This window comes from Diadema antillarum, unplaced genomic scaffold (genome assembly GCF_040938485.1).
Source record: "Diadema antillarum isolate AM-2024a unplaced genomic scaffold, OU_Dant_1.0 scf00000066, whole genome shotgun sequence".
Lineage (NCBI taxonomy): Eukaryota > Metazoa > Echinodermata > Echinoidea > Diadematoida > Diadematidae > Diadema > Diadema antillarum.
This window is the reverse complement of record NW_027270955.1, coordinates 1,638,287-1,658,921: the sequence shown is the minus strand read 5'-3', so window position 1 is coordinate 1,658,921 and position 20,635 is coordinate 1,638,287. Positions and strand designations below refer to the sequence as shown.

Sequence of the window (20,635 nt, the reverse complement as noted above, 5' to 3'; positions counted from 1 at the left end):
AAGATCTAATTCCAATTCTTAGTTTAAATAAATATTGAAGGATACAACAGATCTTCTGTAACTAGCTATCTCTTTACAGGGGCTCAAAAAAGCTGCAACAGTCTCTCAACATTTTCTAATATTAATCCGCCAAATTCGTGACACGTCCCGTGGATGTACGTGGCCTCATATGCCTAGACGTGTATGTACGTGGAGCTCGCGGTGGGCGACCAATGATTATTGCATCGGACCACACTGACCTGACACAACAATAACCTGAATATCTGACTTTTCAAAATGGTAAAGTATATTTCGTGTTCCTTACCTTTTCTTGTAATTTTACCTAGTCATGTTATGCATGTAATGCGGACAAACTCTTTTGTGTAAAGTAAAAAAACCGAGCAACTTGTGTCTCCGCTCCGTCCAGTTTGTAGACTGTGTACAAGTGTAGCTATAGTGTACCCGGGTACGGGGCACGGGCAGTAAAACTGAACTGGTAAATTTTACATGCAGCAGTGGTTGTGGTAGGGAGGGTAAGGGCAGTGGGTAGTTGTCTAGTCCGCCTAGCGCCTGCCTCTCCTCTCCATCTCAAAAGCTGAATTAGATTAGATCTAGGATTTAGTTGGTAATCCTGGAGTCTAGGGGTAGTTAGAAGGTGGTTATTCAAGTGATGACCCCAGAAGGCTATCTAATGTTAAAGTTTTAGGGTGCCTACACTGCCTTGTGATAATTCAACAAGTCAAATGACATGACCATGATGACAGTGAAATATTTTTATATGTTTCAGTTTCTCAGTGCCGTCTTTCCGCACTTTTATCTGAGCAGTCGCAAAATGTTTACAGCCATATATTGCCAGATGCACTCAACAATACCGCAGCCATAATACATATATTACGAAGACTCACTCGTCGATCGCTTACCGGCTTAGCATCATTGGCGTGTGCACACATTCGCCTGTGTAATCCCATCACAACTTTTAGAGTTAGTTTGGAGTCCATTATGCAAGCAGACAAACAAACAACCCAACATCAATTAAAAAATACACTGCAACCTCCGCCTCCTGCGTTTGTGAGGTTATAAAGTGGCTTCCTTTTACCTGATTTACTGATATCACTATCAGCAAAGTCCATCATGTTTGGATCACAGGGAAAGTTGTGTTCCTGTTACTGTTAGCTCAGTATAGAGAGCAGTGTGGTAAGATGTATGGTCAGGAGTATGTCTGTCTGTTGGGGTTTTGTGTGTGTATGTGTATGGCTTGCTTGAATTCCCTCCTTTTTCTATGAATGAGGTGATTGGTCATGTGGTTGCCATGGTTATGTAACTTACAGTAAACTCCCATGAAGGAAGCCTAAACCCAGATGTAAATATTGGATTGATTGAAAGCAGCAATATTAGTGTAATAGGTCAGCGAAGTTTGAGGGAAATCGGACACTGGATTCAAAAGTTTCTGTGCAGTTATTGCTGGATAGGAAGACTGCTACAGTTCATGACATCATGTATTCAGTTCAATTCAAATCAAGTCAATCTTTACTTCTGATCCAAAGATTATAGTGGAAAAAAATGTATGTGAATATCAGCAAATTGTACAAAAGTGAAGATATAAAAAGATGAAAACATTGACAAAACAAGGCAAGATTATGAAAAAGAAAAAAAAAATGACATGGGGAAAACAGATCTATAGGTTCAAAAAGAACACAAGCTCATTATCATTGTGTGTGTAGTTGATCAGAAAATGGTATGTGTGTAGAAAGCCAGAATAGGCTTATTATTTTGCACATACCCCTCGATATGATTATTATCAAAAATAGTTCTACAAATAATGTGTACTACTGTAAATTAATCATGACAACAAAAAATATACTTTAAACAACATCATGTACAGTATGTCCCAAAAAAATTACACGGGGCCCTCCGCCATGAGTTCGATCTTTAAAAATAGTGAATCAATCTAAATAAAAATTCAGGGTATGAAACTATAACTCATTGCCCACATCTTACAGAAAACCCCATTCGATTTGCTTCATTGGTCAAAGAGAAATGAGGCATTTTGTAGAGGATGTAGGGAATCTCTTCCATCCAAATTCTGTCTATTATTCACACACAAGAGCATTGAATTGCTAAAATTGGAAGAATCAGACTCATGACAAGCTTTACAACGATCCACATTTCTCTGTGATCGGTAAACCAAATTGAATGGGGTTTTCAGCAAAATAGAGCTAAAATGTTATATTTTAAGACCCTGAAGTAGCATTTAAAAGAATTAATCATATTGGGTGTTATCAATGCGAAAATCTGATTATAATTTTTTTGGGACATACTGCAGTAAGTCGCCCCCAAAATTACAATTAGATTTTCGAATTGATAACACCCAATATGATCGACCTTTCTAAGTGCTACTTCAAGATCTTGAAATATAACTTCTTTGCTCTATTTTGCAGAAAACCCCGTTCAATTTGGTTAAGCGGTCACAGAGAAATGTGGATTGTTGTAAAGCTTGTCATGAGTCTGATTCTTCCAATTTTAGCAATTCAATGCTCTTGTGTGTGAATAATAGACAGAATTTGGACTGAAGAGATTCTCAACATCCTCTACAAAGTTCCTCATTTCTCTTTGACCACTGAAGCAAATCGAACGGGGTTTTCTGTAAAATGTGGGCAATGACTTATAGTTTCATACCCTGAATTTGTATTTAGATTGATTCACTATTTTTAAAGATATCATTGCGGAGGGCCCCGTTGTAATTTGTTTTGGGACATACGGTATAGACAACAATGTTACGGTTGGTTATTCGCCCTGTTTTCTGATTACAAATTGTAGTTACATGTATATTAGTCAAGTACATGTACTCTTTCATTATGTTAGAAAATTGAACATATTTTGAATTTTACTCATATTTTTGTTATATTGTTGTGCATACATCACACCAGGAACTGTAGTAATCTTCTTATCCAGCAGTGACAGCCCCCCCCCCCCAAAAAAAAAGAACCCAACACAACATTGTTCAAAGACCAACTAGATTTAAATACTAATAAATGTGTGCATTCAATAGGCCTAGATGTGTATAACATTACTTTTTGGATCTGCTAAATGCCCAATTACAATTGAATGTGATGAGGAGGCAATTCCAAGCGTTACTGAGTGTTGATCTTGTTCATGGCGTTGCATGTAAGAAAGAAAGCTGTCAGTGTCTTGTAATTGTGATTACTAGAGCACCTTGTCCGTGATTATGCAAAATGGTAGAATAATTTCACTGTGCTGATTAACATTCAGTTTATAGCTTGGTAAATCAGACACAATCATCAAGTTTAGACTTACCATAATTACACTTTGAACCTCCACCAAGGAAGGAAGTTATGTTTTCATCAGTGTTGGTTTATTTGGATTGTTAGTTTGTCTGTGTGCAAAATAGCTATAACAGTTTGGAATGGATTTGAATAAAACTTGCAAGAAAACTTGATAATTACAAAAGGAACATATGGTAATATTTTGGAAGTGATCCAGGAATTTTCAAGGATTATTGATGGATTTTTTTTAATCTGTTGGCAGATAGGGTCAAAATAAACTTGGGAGTTCAAGCTACGCATATTTGGGGTTTGAATACACTACACGCTCTAAAGCTTTGCTGCGTGCTCTGCTCGGGCCAGGCGCTGCGCAGCAGGAGTCTGATGAGCAAAAAGCAAACTGCATTGGAAAATTGGGCAATATTCAGCATGTGTGTACTAGTATGGGTGGAAATGAGGTGCTATAATAGTTGAGGTCTGCACTCGCGAAGTGCTTTGCTACATGTAGTTTGCAGTGTGCTCCCTGCACGAAACCTTTTGTAGTGTAGAGTGCTTTGTAAGTGAAAACCTTTTTCCATTTTCTCCCACCAGGTGCTGTTAGCAGCGGCCATATGCACCAAGAGTGGGAAGGCCCTGATTTCGCGCCAGTTCGTCGAGATGACGCGGTCGCGCATCGAGGGCCTCCTGGCGGCGTTCCCCAAGCTGATGAACACGGGCAAGCAGCACACGTTCGTGGAGACGGAGAGCGTGCGCTACGTGTACCAGCCCCTGGAGAAGCTCTACATGCTCCTCATCACCACAAAGACAAGTAACATCCTGGAAGATTTGGAGACGCTGAGGCTCTTCTCCAGAGTAGTAAGTTGGCAGATGGGTTTTTACTTGATATCACAATGTTTTCATTGGAAACACACATCCAAACCTGCACTTGTGATAACCTTTCCATCTTTCCATTAAAGGTCCAGTTTACCTTTGGGAGCAGTAATTTCAAAAATGTTCAAGATATCACATTTGATGCATATGTGTAGGTCTGTTGTATCACAAAACATCCTACCATACAAATTTTCGCAATAAAACGTAAAATCTAAAGAGATATCAGGATTTTTCTCAATAAACCATAACTGTAGACGGTTTAGTCTTGAAACATTTTCATTATAACTATTGTTAACATTTTTTGTAGTTAACAACACTTAATATCGATTATGCGGATTCAAAATTTTACAGTGGTTGTTTCTATCCGTAACTCACATTTTAGAACTATTTTAAAGCACTAATTGCTGGGTTTTTGTTTCATCTGCAAATGGTAAATTATGCCTTTAATGCCACTCCGTATGATTATGTCCCTTCAGAGCATTTAAAATGTCTGTGAACCAGTCTGTTTGAAGACCACGTATTCATGGAGACTGCCTTTTTTTTTTTGTCTTCTGAATAAACGATCAAAATTTGCACATCTAGAAAAGTTTATTGATTATATGCTATATAGAAGTTCTGCCTTTCTAACCAAGTTATAACACTAGATTCCTTTTAAACTATTAAGTAGTTAATGTAAGTTACAATAAAACATGGCCTTTCTATGTTATGTAGATGAAAGAATAAATTTTGAGATTGAGCATTCGTAAGCACTTAAATTATTTATCTGAATTATTATTTTGCTGCTATAACTGTCATTACTATTATGTGCAATGTTATGATGCTAAAGAGCTAGTTCTTTTAACTCTCAGACCTGTGTCTTTTACAGCACAAATTAGAACTGGGCTCTGTTGCATAGAAAGATGCAATCAAACATAAGTCTGGTATCCACCAATCAGAATTGAGTATTCAGAGACTTATGTGTGATTTTTTGACTTATGTTTGATTCCAACTCTTTATGCACCAGGGACCAGTACACATAAAACAAATTATGCCATCTTAAATCTCGTGTTTGTTGCAACAACAAAGTTGAAATGTTTTCTTTCTCGCACAGATACCAGAGTACTGCCGCGCCATGGAGGAATCGGAGATCCTAGACCACTCCTTCGAGCTCATCTTCGCCTTCGACGAGATCGTCGCCCTCGGCTACAGGGAGAGCGTCAACCTTGCCCAGATCCGCACCTTCACTGAAATGGACTCGCACGAGGAGAAAGTGTTCCAGGCTGTCAGAGAGGTGAGCTGGAAAAGGAGGATGTGACACTCTATCACCTGTGGGAGTGTCGTTGTTAAAAACTGTCTAATCTCGGGAGGATTTTTTTTTGGCAGAATTTATCATGCTGTCATTAAATTTTCACCTCTGATTTTCACTGCATATTAGTGGAGGAAAATAGAACAGAAATGATTATATTTATTTAGTCTGCAAAAAAAAAAAAAAATCATTTTGCCAGTATAAGAGAAACAGGAACTTCAGTCCTCTAAACCTGCTTTGCCAATATAAGGATCAGTTACTGATATTGATTAAGCAACCACGAGGCTTTTGAAATTTCTGCAGTCGAACAATTTCAATCTGAAAAATAGTACAGGGGGCTTAAGTGAAAGAGATTTTTTTTTCTCTACCTCATGATACTCTATCAATTAATAAAGGTATGAAACTTTTAAAAAGGTTAAAAAGTGTCATGTTTTATGCCTGATTTCGATAAATATTGTAGCATTCTGCTTTTCTGAGTTTATTGACAGAGTGTTGTTTACAGCGTCAGAATTATTATTTTTTCATGCAGTGGAAAGTATATTGTCAGCTAGTTCTGAGGTCATGACAAGCATTTCTCTGACAAAAGTATAAACTGTATACTAGTGCTCCTATGAATGTACAGTGTAGCCATTTTTCTCTTCCATATTTTTTCTCTCACTTTTTTATGTAGAATGATGTGGATTATGTCTGACATGTGTTTAATCTTGATGCTCTGTATTTTTCCATTTTTTCTCGCAGTCACAAGAGAAAGAAGCAAAGCAGAAGATGCAGCAGCGAGCCAAGGAGCTATCCAAGCAGCGACAGGAAGCCATGCGGCAGGGCAAGAGAATGATGGGATACGGCAGCGGGGGCTACGGCTCCTCCAGCTCGGGGATGTCGTCGATGTCCAGTTCGATGTCGGTCATCACGCCGGAGAAGCCCGTCGAGTCGTCAAAGCCAAGCAGGTGAGAACTCGAGTGATTTGTCAGTCGTTCAAGAAGCATTGTCAGTGGCAGTGTTACACAAGTATTGTGTGAGGGTCACCATGTGATTTGCCTGTGACATAGTGTGAAGATATCTGTACATTCTGACATGTTGAGATTCTGCGACTATGGATGGCCTACAGTGCAATGTGCAACATATCTCATGTTGCGTGTTACAGAGTATTACTTATCGTTTCCTGGCCTGTCAAATACGGATGTGACATCTTGTTTATCCCTGAACAGGACACATTTTTTTGTATGCATTTGGTTGTAATGACTGGCTGTGAATATGATGGTGTGTCGTAGTTTGTTCCAGATAGCAGAAAGTGAGCCATTGTATTTGCATTACATTGATTATATTTTCAAATGCATCCACGGACATGTTCTAGAGCTCTAGCTATTTCTTAGAGGGACGGCAACACAGGCGCCTTGGTCATATGACTGAAATTAGAAGAGCAAGGTGTACAAATGAAAGTCCTGAAATGTGCAGGTGCTAAACAGATAAGTGGTGAGGAAAACTGAAGTTGAGCACCGCCAAATGGATTTGGGCCGTCTTTGTGTAATGAAATGGAAAAGTGAGATGGCTGTGGCTACATCAGTATCCTGTCTGTTCCCCCCCCCCCCCACAGACCGTCGGCTACGGGCAAGGCCATGAAGCTGGGCAAGTCCAGCAAGAGCACCGACATCTTCGTGGACAAGCTGAGGTTAGAAGGGGAGGAGGTCACGTCCGACGCCCCAAAAACGAGACAGTCGTCGAGCGCGGCCAAGACCGTCACACCGGCGAGCAAAACGGAAAGGTACTCTCTTTGGGGGGTTCTCGCATCACGAAGAACTGCTGTAGTTGATATGCCATTGATTTAATTTGATTTATATGTATTGGGAAGTGAGTTGTTTTAGTTCATATGTGGTGGGAAGTGGGTTGTTTGACTAGAAGTTATCATGGTCAAGTTGCTGCATCTCTACAGCAGAGGATGCATTTATCATTGCATGTATGCAAGTAGTCCCCAACATAACGAGACATGAAAACTCGTCACATTGAGGACGAGTTAGGTGATACGCTTGTGGTCATCAGATGACAGTCATCTGTGATCGACAAAGAAAAGAATGTGATATAGGCACCTTGAAAATATATTGAGCGTGCATGCCAAACCGTTTCTGTAACCACTCGGCCACGGGTCATCCACGGAAATGGTAAGACAAAAAAAAATACACACAACAATGTATAGATATAACAGGGGGAAAGTCAATGCCCACTCAACTATTAAACGTGGCCGTGTGAACATCTATTGCATTGCTAGACGGAAAAGCGGCCTTGTAACGACTGAGGTCGCTATGCCATTTCTGGCAACTTGGGAAAAATACGTCCCGCAGACATAAAACCTATAATCGGCTGGTTTTTGATACCTTGCCTTTAATCACGCACGTGTGCAACCTTACGTCTCTGAGACTCGTTTCGTCCATCTTCCATTCTCATTTTCAGTTTTATGCTGCAAAATACTCAACCTGGTGAGAAGATAAAAAAAAATAATAAAATGTATGATTACTGCAGCTTATTGTCTCAGCTACAACATACTTAAGTTTCAGAGGAAATCAAAATCAAGTGAGGTAAAGGTGCTCGAGCGTTATCGAGTCAATGCATGGATAAAAAACAAAAATCCCCTTTCATAGACATAACGTACAATCTTCGCTGATTTCGATATCTCGCCTTTAACCATACCTTCTAGCATGATGACATCATCAAATTAGAAAATAACGATATGGACTTGAAAGTTGTTCAATGTATAACATATTCATCGTACGTTGTCAGTTTGCTAATGACATGACGATCGATCACATGTTGTTGTTGTTGGTGCTTAAAGGCGCGTCATTCAATATTGAATATTTACGCCTTTCATATTTACATGAAAATGAGGCAGCTATTAGTACCTGTATGAAATTATTATAGGCATGGTTATCAAATTCCCCTAAAATTTCCTTATAATTACTTTATTTTTACACACAGTTAAGCTATCCCTTTAAACTCGTCACAGTTTAATTAGAATCATTAACATCATACATTAGTACCATATTCAGTTCCATAGCTGATCACGTTTGCTAATTAATTAAGATTAATTGTCTAGAATGTGTCATATGGCCAACCTGTATACACACGTACACACACACACAATGCTAAATGTATGTATCAAACCTCTGTAACACAACTTTGAACTAACTGTAGGAATTATCGCTGTACTTATCATCTATACTTTTTATCACTATCTGAAACTCCTTAAAAACCACTAATTGACAAATAATCATCAATACAGAAGACTGACTTAAAGGAACAATTCAAATACCTTTTTTACAATGTATAGCTTGTTCCATGTATAAATCAGCACAAAGTAACCACGACTACATTGTGTTACTGAATTGATATGAACAAATTTCATTTTATTACAATATTTTAAATCAGTTTAAAAAGCCCAGTCTGCAAAATTTTGCAGCAGTCGAAGTAATGCAGTCTCCAACGCAAAACAAAGGGATACTATGTGAGTGTGTGCGTATAGTTGTGTTTACATGCGAACGTGATTTCTACATGGACGAAGGTGTAGTACTCCATTGAAGAAAAAACAAATTAAAAAAATTATTATTTTCTTTCGTGCTCTTGTGGGGTTCGAACCCGCAACCTTACGTCTCTGAGACGTCGCCTTTATCCACTCGGCCATACGTCTCGACGAGAAAATATGGGGAACGTAGATTTATGTACGTGAAAGATGAATCAGGAATCGTTTCGTCCACATTCCATTCTCATTTTCAGTTTTAAATTGCAAAATTGTCAACCTGATGAGGAGATTTCAAAGAATAAAATGCATGATTACTGCAGCTTATTGTCTCAGCTACAACATACTAAAGTTTCAGAGGAAATGAAACAAAATCAGCTGAGATAAAGGTGCTTAAACGTTGTTAAGTCAATGCATGGTTTTAAAAAAAGTCACCTCCCATAGACAATACACATAAACTTGTCCGATTTTGCGTCTTTACATTTAATCACAATTTAAGGTATGATGACGTCATCAAATATCAAAAGCATGACATGGACTTAAAAGGCAAATGTTCAAAGTACAACATATCTGAATTTGGGATAATATTGAGCTTAAACAACAGAGATACGAGTAAATGAATGTCAGAAACAGTACCTCAAAAAAATTAATTCCACTTTTTTGATTTCAGATGATGATATGATGACGTCATGAGTTTTCCTGGCAATATCGGTACTTGAAACGTTATTTCCAATTCATATGCTTTTGTAATATGCAAGAGAAATATAGGGTCAATGGACGATTTAAAGAGCTATGGCGAAATAAACAAAGACATGTTTTTTCACTATATTTGCAGAAAGACGCGCGCTCGGAATTTCAACTTTGACGCCAGTGCATTCCTTTGTTATAGGTCAAAATCGATCGGAAATCAATGAATATTGTTACTCAAAGTATCAGAAATCCAAATCAGTCAAAAAAATTGCATTTTCATGTTAGCTACGCCCTCTGCGCGCGAAATTGCGCGGACGGACGCGCACGCGAGAAAATGTTTGAAACGCTTAAAATTGTCTGAAACTTCGAGATTTCCCATTGGGAAGTCGTTTTGAGCCTTTTAAAATTTTGACGCGTGCAAACGCGCGCGTAATGATGACCTGGGTAACTAGTGTTAAAATGTAAGATAGAGCGTGACCTGAACTTTATGTCCACCGAAAATGATACAGAAATGATATCTAGTTATGAAGTTATGATCGATCATGTGACAGGGTCCGAAAATCACAAAATGGCGCCTAGATGACGTCATAGATATGTTACTGTCATGAAAACCTTATTGTGGCTAGATATTGTTATGAGACATGTTGACTGAAAATGTCATGTTATTCTGTAATGTCATTGTTGAGATATTGACGACACAAAATGTGGCAGAAAGAAAGAAGAATAAAAAAAAAGAGAAATTTTGACAATCACAATAGGTGATACGCTGATAGCGTATCACCTAATAATGAATTCAATGGCATAGACACATCCACCCACACACCAACCCACCACTAATTGATCCGCTACCTTACACACAAAACTCTTGCAATCAATAAAGGGACCATATCATGTAAGATCCTGGTCACATTTTGAACTATATTAATGTGGGTAATACAAGGGGGACATTGATTTGCGAAGTCACACCCATTATTGTAACGGAATGTCCCCCCAAAACGGGCACAATTTTGTGATTTTGTGTACATTTCCTATGGAAAACAGGTGCTCTTTCATGAAGGTCATGAAAACCTGAAAATTTTTACAATTAATCACTTTCATTGATTAGTTTTGTGCTAAATATGGTAGAAAAGTGGTCAGTGACAATTTCCAATAGAAAAACAAAGAAAAAACAAAAGTTGAAAAAGTTGAAAAACAACGAAATACATAAGAAATTATGAAAAACAATAGAATACATTAAATTTCACCTAGAACAGCTACTTTTCATTCCTGTTAACATCTTGATTATGTTTTGGTATGTCATGAGGATCCTGAAAATGTAAGTTTCGAGGAGTCTTCGGGGGGTGCACGGTGACCCCCCCCCCCCTTAGGTGTCCGACTACTAATGCCTTTTCCCTACTGGTCCAAACTTTTCCATTTACTAGCTCTGTTGCTTTTTTCAACTGGCCCAGACAATGTTATTTTTGTTATTTTACTTGTCATGCCGGACCAGTAAATTTAGCAATCCCTGAAAAGTTGCTGGTCCGAAAGCGGTTTTTACTGGTCTGAGACTGATGGACCGTTATGCACACCCTCATGAATATTTGCTGCGATGCCCGAACTGGATTTGCAGGACAGGCTTTGTTTTGAGAGATGGGAAGAAGTTACTGTGCACAACATATATTTAGCAAGTCCAGTTTTGGGGGAATCTGGATTTCCTGACAATTTCGAGGGTGGTTAATGTTTGCCATCTTGGAGTACCGTAATGTATAGAGAAACCTACACATGCATGCTGCGGTCATGTCAGGATTAGACTTACAGATAGTTTAATGCGTTATAAATTTTGCAAATTAGCACTTGACGCATGAATTTCACGTAGATAAACACCCCAGGTGTGAAATGCTTGGCATGTACAGTATGCTGATGGTTTTTGAATGATCTCTTTGTGCAGTGTCCACCTGCGCGTGGAGGAGAAGATGACGGTGTCTACGGGGCGCGATGGCGGTCTCCAGGCCCTTGACGTCCACGGCATGATCACACTCCGCATCAGCGACCAAAAGTTTGGCAAGATCAGGATCGCCGTAGCCAATAATGACGAGAAGGGAGCGCAGTTGCAGGTTCGTGTGTTGAAATGTACATCTGTCCTCTGCATTTCGACATGTCCTGGACTAGTGGACAAGATTTTATCTAGTCGAGAATAACAAAGATGCCAACTGTTACTTTTTTACAGTATTTTTTTTAATTATTATTATATTTTCTTTTTACTGTTTGCCTCAAATACTGCAGGTTTCATGGAAGATAATGTTCTCCCAAATTATATAATTACAATTGGAGGAAAAGTCAAGGTACTGTTTTCCCACCAAAAAAACAAAACAAAACAAAACAAACCATTTCTAGCCCTCAGAATACTACACTGCTGTTTACAAGGTTGGTATCTCTCGGTTATGTTTAATTGATGTATGTTGTGAATCACTGGGATTTCTTGATTGTTTTTTTGTTTGTTTTTTTTTTTTTAATTGGCCATCAGATGGTATGTTTGCTTGAATATTGAAAAAGAAGAAAAAATGTCTACACCTGCATGGACATAAGGATATTTCTGCACATCATGAATTGAGAGTTAGGAGAGTTTTAACTGGGTTTGCTGGGTCAGTGGTGTTTGACCTTGTCTGTCCCTTGCTAGGATGGGTGCATTTGGAAAGACTTGCTCCGTGACTAAATCTATCAACCGTCCATCCTCACTTTTATTAGACACATCCCAACGTCGACAAGAAGTTATTTTCAACTCAGTCACACATCGGCATGAAGAATCCAGACAGGCCATTCCCACTCAACAACGACGTCGGTGTGCTAAAGTGGAGATTCCAGTCTACGGATGAGACCTTGATTCCTCTGCTAAGTAAGATTGACTCGGAATATGTTTTCTTCAAATATTTTTTGTTTTCTTCCATTATGTAAACATATAAAGTCATATTTATGTCATCACATTAAAGATGAACTAGATACAACACTTTTTTTCTTTTTTAGGAAGTACATGATTTTCTTTCTGTGATATTTAGAAAACAATTTTGATTCAATGAATGAATGAGATTATTAGCTCAGATGTGCTTATTTTAAAAAGTACATAGCTTCTGACCAGTCGAGCATTGAGAATTGGGGTTTCTGGGATGAACACGGACTGAATTAGGGCTTTCTATTGTTCAGTTGGTAGAGCACCTGGCTAGCAATCCAGAGGTCTCAGGTTGGAATCCCGATGGAATCCAATTTTCTTTGCTCATTTTTCCACTGAAGAATATGTTAAAAACATTATGTACACAATTTTTTTTTTTTTGCTAGCATGGAGATTGCAGTCATTGTTGTGTTTCGCTTTATCAAACTGAGCTTTGGTGTCTAAATTCGTTTCTCACTGGTTTCCGTTTCGCAGTCAACTGCTGGCCCTCGCCGAACAACTCCGGCGGCTGCGACGTGAACATTGAGTATGAACTACTACAGGAGGACATGGAACTGCAAGATGTCGCCATCAACATCCCCGTCCCGTGAGTTGAGTAGCCTAGTTTCAGGAGCTCTCTTGCATTTTCTTCCATTTTGCGTGTATTATGATATGTATTTCATACATATTGATTGATACATATACCTCTTCGGCCGTCAAGCAAGCAAGCAAAAACACAAAAAAAATAAAAAATGATAAGAAAATAAAAATAAAAGTTTCCACCTTCTACCAACCCAAATCAAAAAGTAGCTTGATAATGTGGTTCTTTCAAGGTGGTTTAGTGAGTTTGTTTAATTTTTCTTTCTGAGAAGATGTCTTAGTAGCCCATAATCGGCTGCACTAGTTTGTCTTCCATTGGGTCCACTTGGATTTGAGGTGGGACCACTTTAGCGGGTTAGTACCCTGCTCTTTGCAATGAATGGATGAAGCGGGATCTCTTATGTGCATGAGTTATGACTCTTTCATATACTGGACCTCCAGTTTTTGTCCTGTCGGAGGGACAGAGTGTTTTGCCTCTTATTAGAGGGGATGGTATGATTACACGCAACATTGCTCATTTAGACTCGGGGAATGCGAACCCGGATCCTTTGGATTTGGAGGAAATGCACTCCCCACTGAGCCAAATCACCACCAAAATCATTGTTGCTGAGAGTATATTACGAAAAGGTGCTATCAGTATTCCACAGAAGGCTTGTGTTTGTGTGGTGGCTAGCCTTCTTCCAGTGGTTGCCTTTTTTTTAACACTGATCATTTTCACAGTTGCAAGGCAGATGTTGGCATTTTGGGCAGAGGATGTTAAGATAGTCCCAATAATCGATTTCATACAACCCTGCATGTTCACTTTGAAAGACAATTAGTACTGTAAAAGGAGTGGGAGTACTTTGATGGAGGTGCCCCCAAATCATTGGCTAAATAAATGTCGTAAATGTCCGGTAGTACTGAGGCAAAGTTTGACATCACTGTGCCAATATTCAACTGCAACCTCTCAGGTCGGGAGTCGGAGCACCAAAGGTCAGCGAGGTGGACGGCAACTACCGCCACGACGCCCGACACAACTTCCTGGAGTGGTCACTACCGGTCATCGATTCCAGCAACACAACGGGCAGCATGGAGTTCAGCATCGCCGGTCAGCCAGATGACTTTTTCCCTGTCACCGTCAGCTTCATTTCCAGAAAGTCGTACTGTAATATTCAGGTTGGTCTTTTTTTTTTTTGCGTCCTGTCCTTTGGCCCCCTCCTTAGTGCCAATCTAATCATTTTGTGCATTTCTTTTTTTTTTTTTTAAACAGCGGGAAACGCCACATTTTCCTCACATTCTGTATATACTTTCCTTGTGCCACAGTCGGGCTTTACGTTGTCGTCCTCATAAGTGTGACTCCTTTTATCAGTGCTACCAGCCGTTCAAATTTGACTTCCCCATCATAATTTTTGACCATACATTATGTGTGTGATAGGTGCTGTTACATATATGTCAGTGATTGCAGTTTGATGATGGACTTTGCATGGTAATAGTTGCAGGAAAAAGAAACAACAACAACCTAGAAGTAACAAAAATAGCAAAAGAAGCAAAACAAAATGGTAGCCATTTCTGAAATACAGTCAAACCTGTCTTCGGAGCCACCTACATGTATCTGTAGATGCCTCCTTCCACATACCGCCACCAAAAACAATTCCCTCTGAGAGAAAAATGCATGTTGAAGAACCTGTCTGAAGCGGCCACCTGTCTACAACGGCCACTTTTTCTCGTCTCCCTTGGATGGCAGCTATAGACAGGTTTGACCGTACTTTCTTTGTTTTTACAGAGGTTTTTTTTACTGTATTCTCCGGCGATAAGGCCGCACCTCTGCATAGGCCACACCCGGATTTTGCAATAATGGCAATAAAAAGAAGCCCTCCCCCCCCCCCCCCCCCCAAAAAAAAAAAAAAAAATCTCCCTGAAATTGGCAAGGAAACAAAAGCAGTTAGCAGGTGATGACAACAAAAAAACAAAACAAAACAAGTTGTCTATTGATTGCAGAACATAGCGTTGTCTATAAGATTGATTGATTCATTGTATGACTCTGAGTTGCTCATTGGCACACTGCATAGTCCCTTACATGATTACGTGTGTCTGTTCAGCAGCTTATTCGCTAGGTTGAACAGGCCATGGATTTGGTTGTGCTGGCGTATAGGCCGCATCCCCAGTTTTTTGTTTCTTTTCTGTGAAAATTAGTGCGGCCTTATCGCCGGAGAATACGGTAGTTGTTTAGAGGATGAGTCGATTCAAGTTTACAAGAAGTAACTCATTACCTTCTTTGTCTCTGTGCCATGTTCTCTATTTCTCTTTGTCTGCAGGTTGAGGACGTTGTATCTGTGGACAGTGAGCAGCCAGTGAAGTTTTCAACAGATGTCGCCCTCTTGGTTGAGAAATACGAAGTTGTATAGGACAACGTTCAGACGGGAAGAAGGTCACTCTAAGCATTGCAGCCCGGTTGCAAAATGTACAGAAATAAAAAGTAACTTGTCGCCCAGCACCATCCAACATAAAATGCAGTATGTGGGACCGACGCTGAGTACCGTCATGTTTAGAAAGGAGAAAGAAAATCTTGTTAAGTCAGATACCATCTCTCACCTTCTCCTTCTCTAAAGACTTTGTGAATTTCTTTGCTGTAGTGCAATTAGATTCAAAGCAACAAGAACAATTGCAGAACCTTGAAAAAAAAAAAATGTCTGCGAAATTTCGTGAGAAAAATTATGCAGTCTTGACACTGCTCAGTATTCATACTGTAGAGGTAACTCCATATTTGGATGATTTTTTTTTTTTTTTTTTTGTTCCTGCCAGACCTTTCTTGTCATAGCAATATGTGAATAGTATTAGAAATATCTTAAAGAAATAGTTGCATTCTTTCCATGCTTGGTACTAGTATAAATATTAGTTTGGCATACCGAGATGCCTCCACAGATAACTTTTTGAAGTCGATGTGAACGTGTCTTCGTAATTGTTTGCAAGAGGTGATGCTTCCTTTACCAATGATTCCCGGGAAAGCCAATTCAGAATATCTGATGGAATTCAGCATTTACCAGGGTATTCTCTCGTATAGGAAAACCGAGTTAGATGTAGAACCAAAGGAGTTTATTTATCATGGTATTCCTCTGTTCCCATTGCTTTCTGTTGGATGGTGCTGGAATTTTTTTTAATTTTTTTGTTTTTGTTTTTGTAAATACATATCAAGCATACTTATTGTAGCACTCCCCTTATTGTCCATTCCAAAAAAGAACAAAAAAACCTAAAAACAAATAAAAATGTAAAAGAAAAAGGAGATGCTATTGTTTACTGGCTGTAAGTGGTCTGATACATTTTTTCTCCCCTTTATTTATCAGCGGTATATAATTTTGTCGTTGAGTAAAAGTACTGCTTCGATTTTGTTCCCTGCGCACTGCAGATTGTCCTGTACTTGACTGGGGGTGTTGAAAACTCTTGTACATTGTCCGCCTATGAGCCATGCCAAGTAAATGTTTGTGTAACTACTTCGTTGTTGTCTAGTTGGCTTGTAAGGGCAAACTCGTGTCAGGGTGGGGCTTAGGGGAGGGGATGATAGGGGAGGGGCACCTTCTATTACCTCCTATTCTCTATTGATTTCTTAAAGTTTTGTTTATTTATTGATTTATTTTTATCGTCGATAGGGTGACATGAGCTTGGCAAAATAAAGGCAAAGTGTTTTAACCCTGGAAAGGAAACACTGATGAAGAAGCTCATGCTGGTCACGTCCATCCAATATCCACATAACTCTGTGACACTTGATGTGCCATGAAGTGTTCCTTGCGAGGGTTGAGGGCGCCCTTCATGTATCCAATTTCCTCTTGTCTTCATCCTTAGCCATTGAAGACAAAAAATTGCATGAAACTGCCGCCTGACTTCCCATATGACATTAGACCTTGGGCTGGAATTTTGATAGGGCAGATTTCAAACAGGAATTTGAGCGACAGTTTCTTGCAGTTTTTGTCTGAGTTTGGCATTGGTCCGTGGGCTAGAAATTGGATAGATGTCTATAGATTTTATGAGTAACGGTAAGACAGAGTTGTATGTGGAATGAACGAGGTAAGAATTACAGGGAAAGCTGAATTGCTTGAAAAGAATTACATTTAAGCATAATTTTAGCATTACAATTGTACTTCATGTCAGTGCCATCCCCCCTCTGTCACTCCCTATATGACAGTATACAAATGATGCAAAGGCAGTGAATTGGTGAGAACTGGATGCACAAGTTTAACTTTGGAACTGTTTAAGCCCAGGAGTGCAGGAAGTGGGTTTTAGACTAATTCCAAAGTTAAAAGAGAGCATCCAATTCTCACCGATCCACAAATTAGGCCTGTGTATCATTTGTTTTATAAAATGGGCCCATAAATTCTTGAAATTCAACCTTTTTTCCCCATCATTTGTCTGGTACACCTACAACACTATACACAAGGCTTGAGCAATGCATTCAGATTTTACCGGACGTATGGCTCAGTGTGGATCAGTAAAAATCAATGCATGATAATTGACCAATCAGATTGCAGAGATTCAAAAGCTCATTTTACAAAACGGATTATGTTTGTGCCTCTATTTATTCTGTAGATAGGCATTCATTTGCCATGTCAGTCTCCTCTGTAGCATTGTTTCTCTGCTTTTGAAATGCTGATAGCAAGATTTTGAGGACATTCCCAAAGTTCATTAGATTTCAGAAAATAGCAGCAAAATGAGCTCCCTGACTTTTGTATGTGTTCCTCATAATGGTGCGGGAGGCTAGTTCTTTGAATTGTATCCATTTCCTGTGTGTCCTAATATTTGAATTCAGTTGCTGCCTTATACCGTTGTATCGACGGTCGCCGATCTATTGAAAGTTCAAATATGTATGATCATGAGAAATGAAGTGGTATCTGATATTTTTTTTTTCTAATGCAGGGGGGGGGGGGGGGATCGGGTTGATGGGTAAAAGATAATGGTCAAGATTCAATGTGATTACTTTTGTTTTTCATATTGCATGCTATGTTGAGAGAGAGATCTGATTGACCACAGTCATGCATGATGTAAGGGTAGTCATTGACTGATACACTTTCTTGCATGGTATTGGAAGACAGTGATTATATGTTTTCGTGTCAGAGGTCAAATGCCAGCTTGAGGTCAGAGGTCAAAGTGTACTCGAGTTCTTGACTTCTTTTCTTTTGTCAGAGAATTCTTGATGATGTGTTGAAATCATAACAAGGAAATGCCCTAGGCTCTTCATGATTGTCAGTTATCTTTCGATTGTGATTAAGAGATAATATGTGTTAATTGATTTATAAGGGAATGCCCTAGCTATTTTGGGATTGTTATATTTTCATTTTGATTCAGAGATAATCCGTGTTAATTGATTTAAATTAACTACTGATTAGACTTGTGAGGTGGCGGCTTCTCACGAACCTTTGGATCATAAGGTCGGGATTAATTGTGTATCAGTGATGGAATTATTTGATAATGATATCACTGAAAAGATGTGGCCAAGGATGCCACAAGTCTATGGGAGCCGAGTTAAGTAGAGAGAGATAGCCGTATGGTCATTTACTCTGGGGGAGATCTTTATGTCATTTCGAGTCTCACTGAGTTTCTTTTTGTTTCTATTCTTCCTTTGATGCAGAAAAGTGATCTAGTATTACAGTGATGGTATTGTTTTCATTCAGATGGGAATTCAGATTTTAACGTTTTGCAAGATGAATCACTTATGAAATATGAAAGAGCATACCATACAATTCAAAAAAGGAATTCAACGCTTATTTGATGAAAATCGGTTTTGAAATGGTTGAGATGTCCAAAAACAAAGTAAAACAAAGATCTCTTTGTTTCTGTATATCTTGGCCATTTGAAAACCTATTTTCATCAAATAAAAACTTAATTCCTCTTGGAATGGTGTGTTCATTCGTATTTCAAAAGTGGTTTGAAATTATGTCACAAAAAAAGTTGGAAACGTGATGCCCCATCTCAACTAAAACTAAACTATCCATTTCAACAGCATTACCTTACGGCTTTTCTTTTTCTCAATTTTGTAGCGATACGTGTACGGCACAAATGTCTGTGTATCTCCCAGAGGCTCCATTTCAACATTCAAGACTTACTTGATATCAAAATTGTGCATCAGACTGATACTTGCGTAGAAGGTATAATTTGTGGTTTGTTAAAACCGAGATGTCTGCTATACTACTGCTGTAGCGATGCACATGTAGACAGTGTTTTTTTTTTTTCTCCTTGTCAAATTCCGTTTTGTATTTTCATATTCCAAAAAGTTTTATTGTAGTGGCTCCAATCAGACATGGCTATTGTATAAAATCAAATGTCTGCTGATCTATTTTCTGGCAGTGGCCCCCCCTTTTTTTTTTGCAAAAACACAAAACAGAACTCACTACCCTTTTGCATTTGATTATTATTAATATTATTCACATTTATAGTAAAAGGTGAAGTTTTAATGTGGTAGATGAATTGACACAAAGTTGGAGGCAAAACTTTTTTGTGTGTTATCATGACACATGTGTGTAATATGATGTATAAAATGATAATTGTAGAATGGACTATACTTAGCTGTACTGTACCATGACGAGTAATTTTTTTTTTCATTCTGTTCCTTTGAATAGAAATCCAAATATATTACGAAAGAAATACTTGAATTGTTGTATCTGTGTGTTCTGTCTTACTGCAAAGTCCCTAGTATTTGTGTTAAAAACGAATTCAGTTTTACTGTAGCACATGAAAGTGAAAAGAAAAATATATACACTTGTACCTGTATATAAGTTGGAGGCCTCTAACCTTTCAAGACTTAATGGCTCGAATTCACGAAGGTGGTACAAGTGAAACTATGGTTTAAACCATGGACAAAAACCATGGAGCGCCAAGTGTCGCACGGAATATTTCGTTACGAAATCAGTCATTTTGTCGACAAAATGACCGTTTCGTTAACGAAATTATCATTTCGTGGACGAAATGTTCATTTAGTTACAAAATGTCATTTTGTTACAAAATGATTATTTCATCGAGGAAATGACTAATTTCGTAACGAAATATCCCATGCGACACTTTGCGCTCCATGGTCTTTGTCCATGGTTTAAACCATGGTTTCATTTGTACCACCTTCGTGAATTCGGGCCAATGAGTCCACAACACATTTTACAACCCTTGTCCTGTGTCAGATACTTCGGGAAGTGTAGTGTATCTTGTTCGACAAAAACTATCAAGATACTACAGTCAACCGTGCTGCAGTTGACCTCGCATAAGTCGAATAATCACCCAAGTCCAAGGTCTTTCCACATCCTTGTCTCTTTAAATTCTTTTGATTTTCATCCCTCATAAAAGTCAAATTTTCTCTAAGTCGAAGCTATTTCTTCAGTCCAAATAGATTCGACTTAGGCAAGGTTGATTGTCTTACCACTACCACAACCACTACTAATGTACTACAACCACCACCACCAATACTACAGGGGAGCCTCGTTATAGCAAGGATCTATCAGCCATGACAATTACCTTTTTATCAGGTGTCTCACTACTGTAAAACACAGTATTTTTGCGGCATGAAATTTTCG

At 38.8% G+C, this 20,635-nt stretch overlaps 1 protein-coding gene across 1 annotated transcript; it reads left to right on the top strand.

The window, feature by feature from the left end:
• Nucleotides 1-52: 52 nt before the first annotated feature.
• Nucleotides 53-16,018, top strand: LOC139716563 (coatomer subunit delta-like). Its single transcript, XM_071628097.1, has 10 exons — nucleotides 53-279; nucleotides 3,852-4,115; nucleotides 5,221-5,400; nucleotides 6,154-6,359; nucleotides 7,007-7,174; nucleotides 11,535-11,700; nucleotides 12,332-12,479; nucleotides 13,005-13,116; nucleotides 14,060-14,264; nucleotides 15,404-16,018. Exons 1-10 carry the CDS (start codon nucleotides 277-279, stop codon nucleotides 15,491-15,493), a joined length of 1,542 nt encoding a protein of 513 aa, XP_071484198.1. The 5' UTR covers nucleotides 53-276; the 3' UTR covers nucleotides 15,494-16,018.
• Nucleotides 16,019-20,635: the final 4,617 nt, after the last annotated feature.

What these genes read in the sequence shown, in the direction of transcription:
- LOC139716563 (XM_071628097.1), top strand. An exon ending in GACCTTGATTCCTCTGCTAA is followed by an intron (nt 12,480 to 13,004) that starts GTAAGATTGACT and finishes TCCGTTTCGCAG; the next exon opens with TCAACTGCTGGCCCTCGCCG. An exon ending in AGTCGTACTGTAATATTCAG is followed by an intron (nt 14,265 to 15,403) that starts GTTGGTCTTTTT and finishes CTTTGTCTGCAG; the next exon opens with GTTGAGGACGTTGTATCTGT.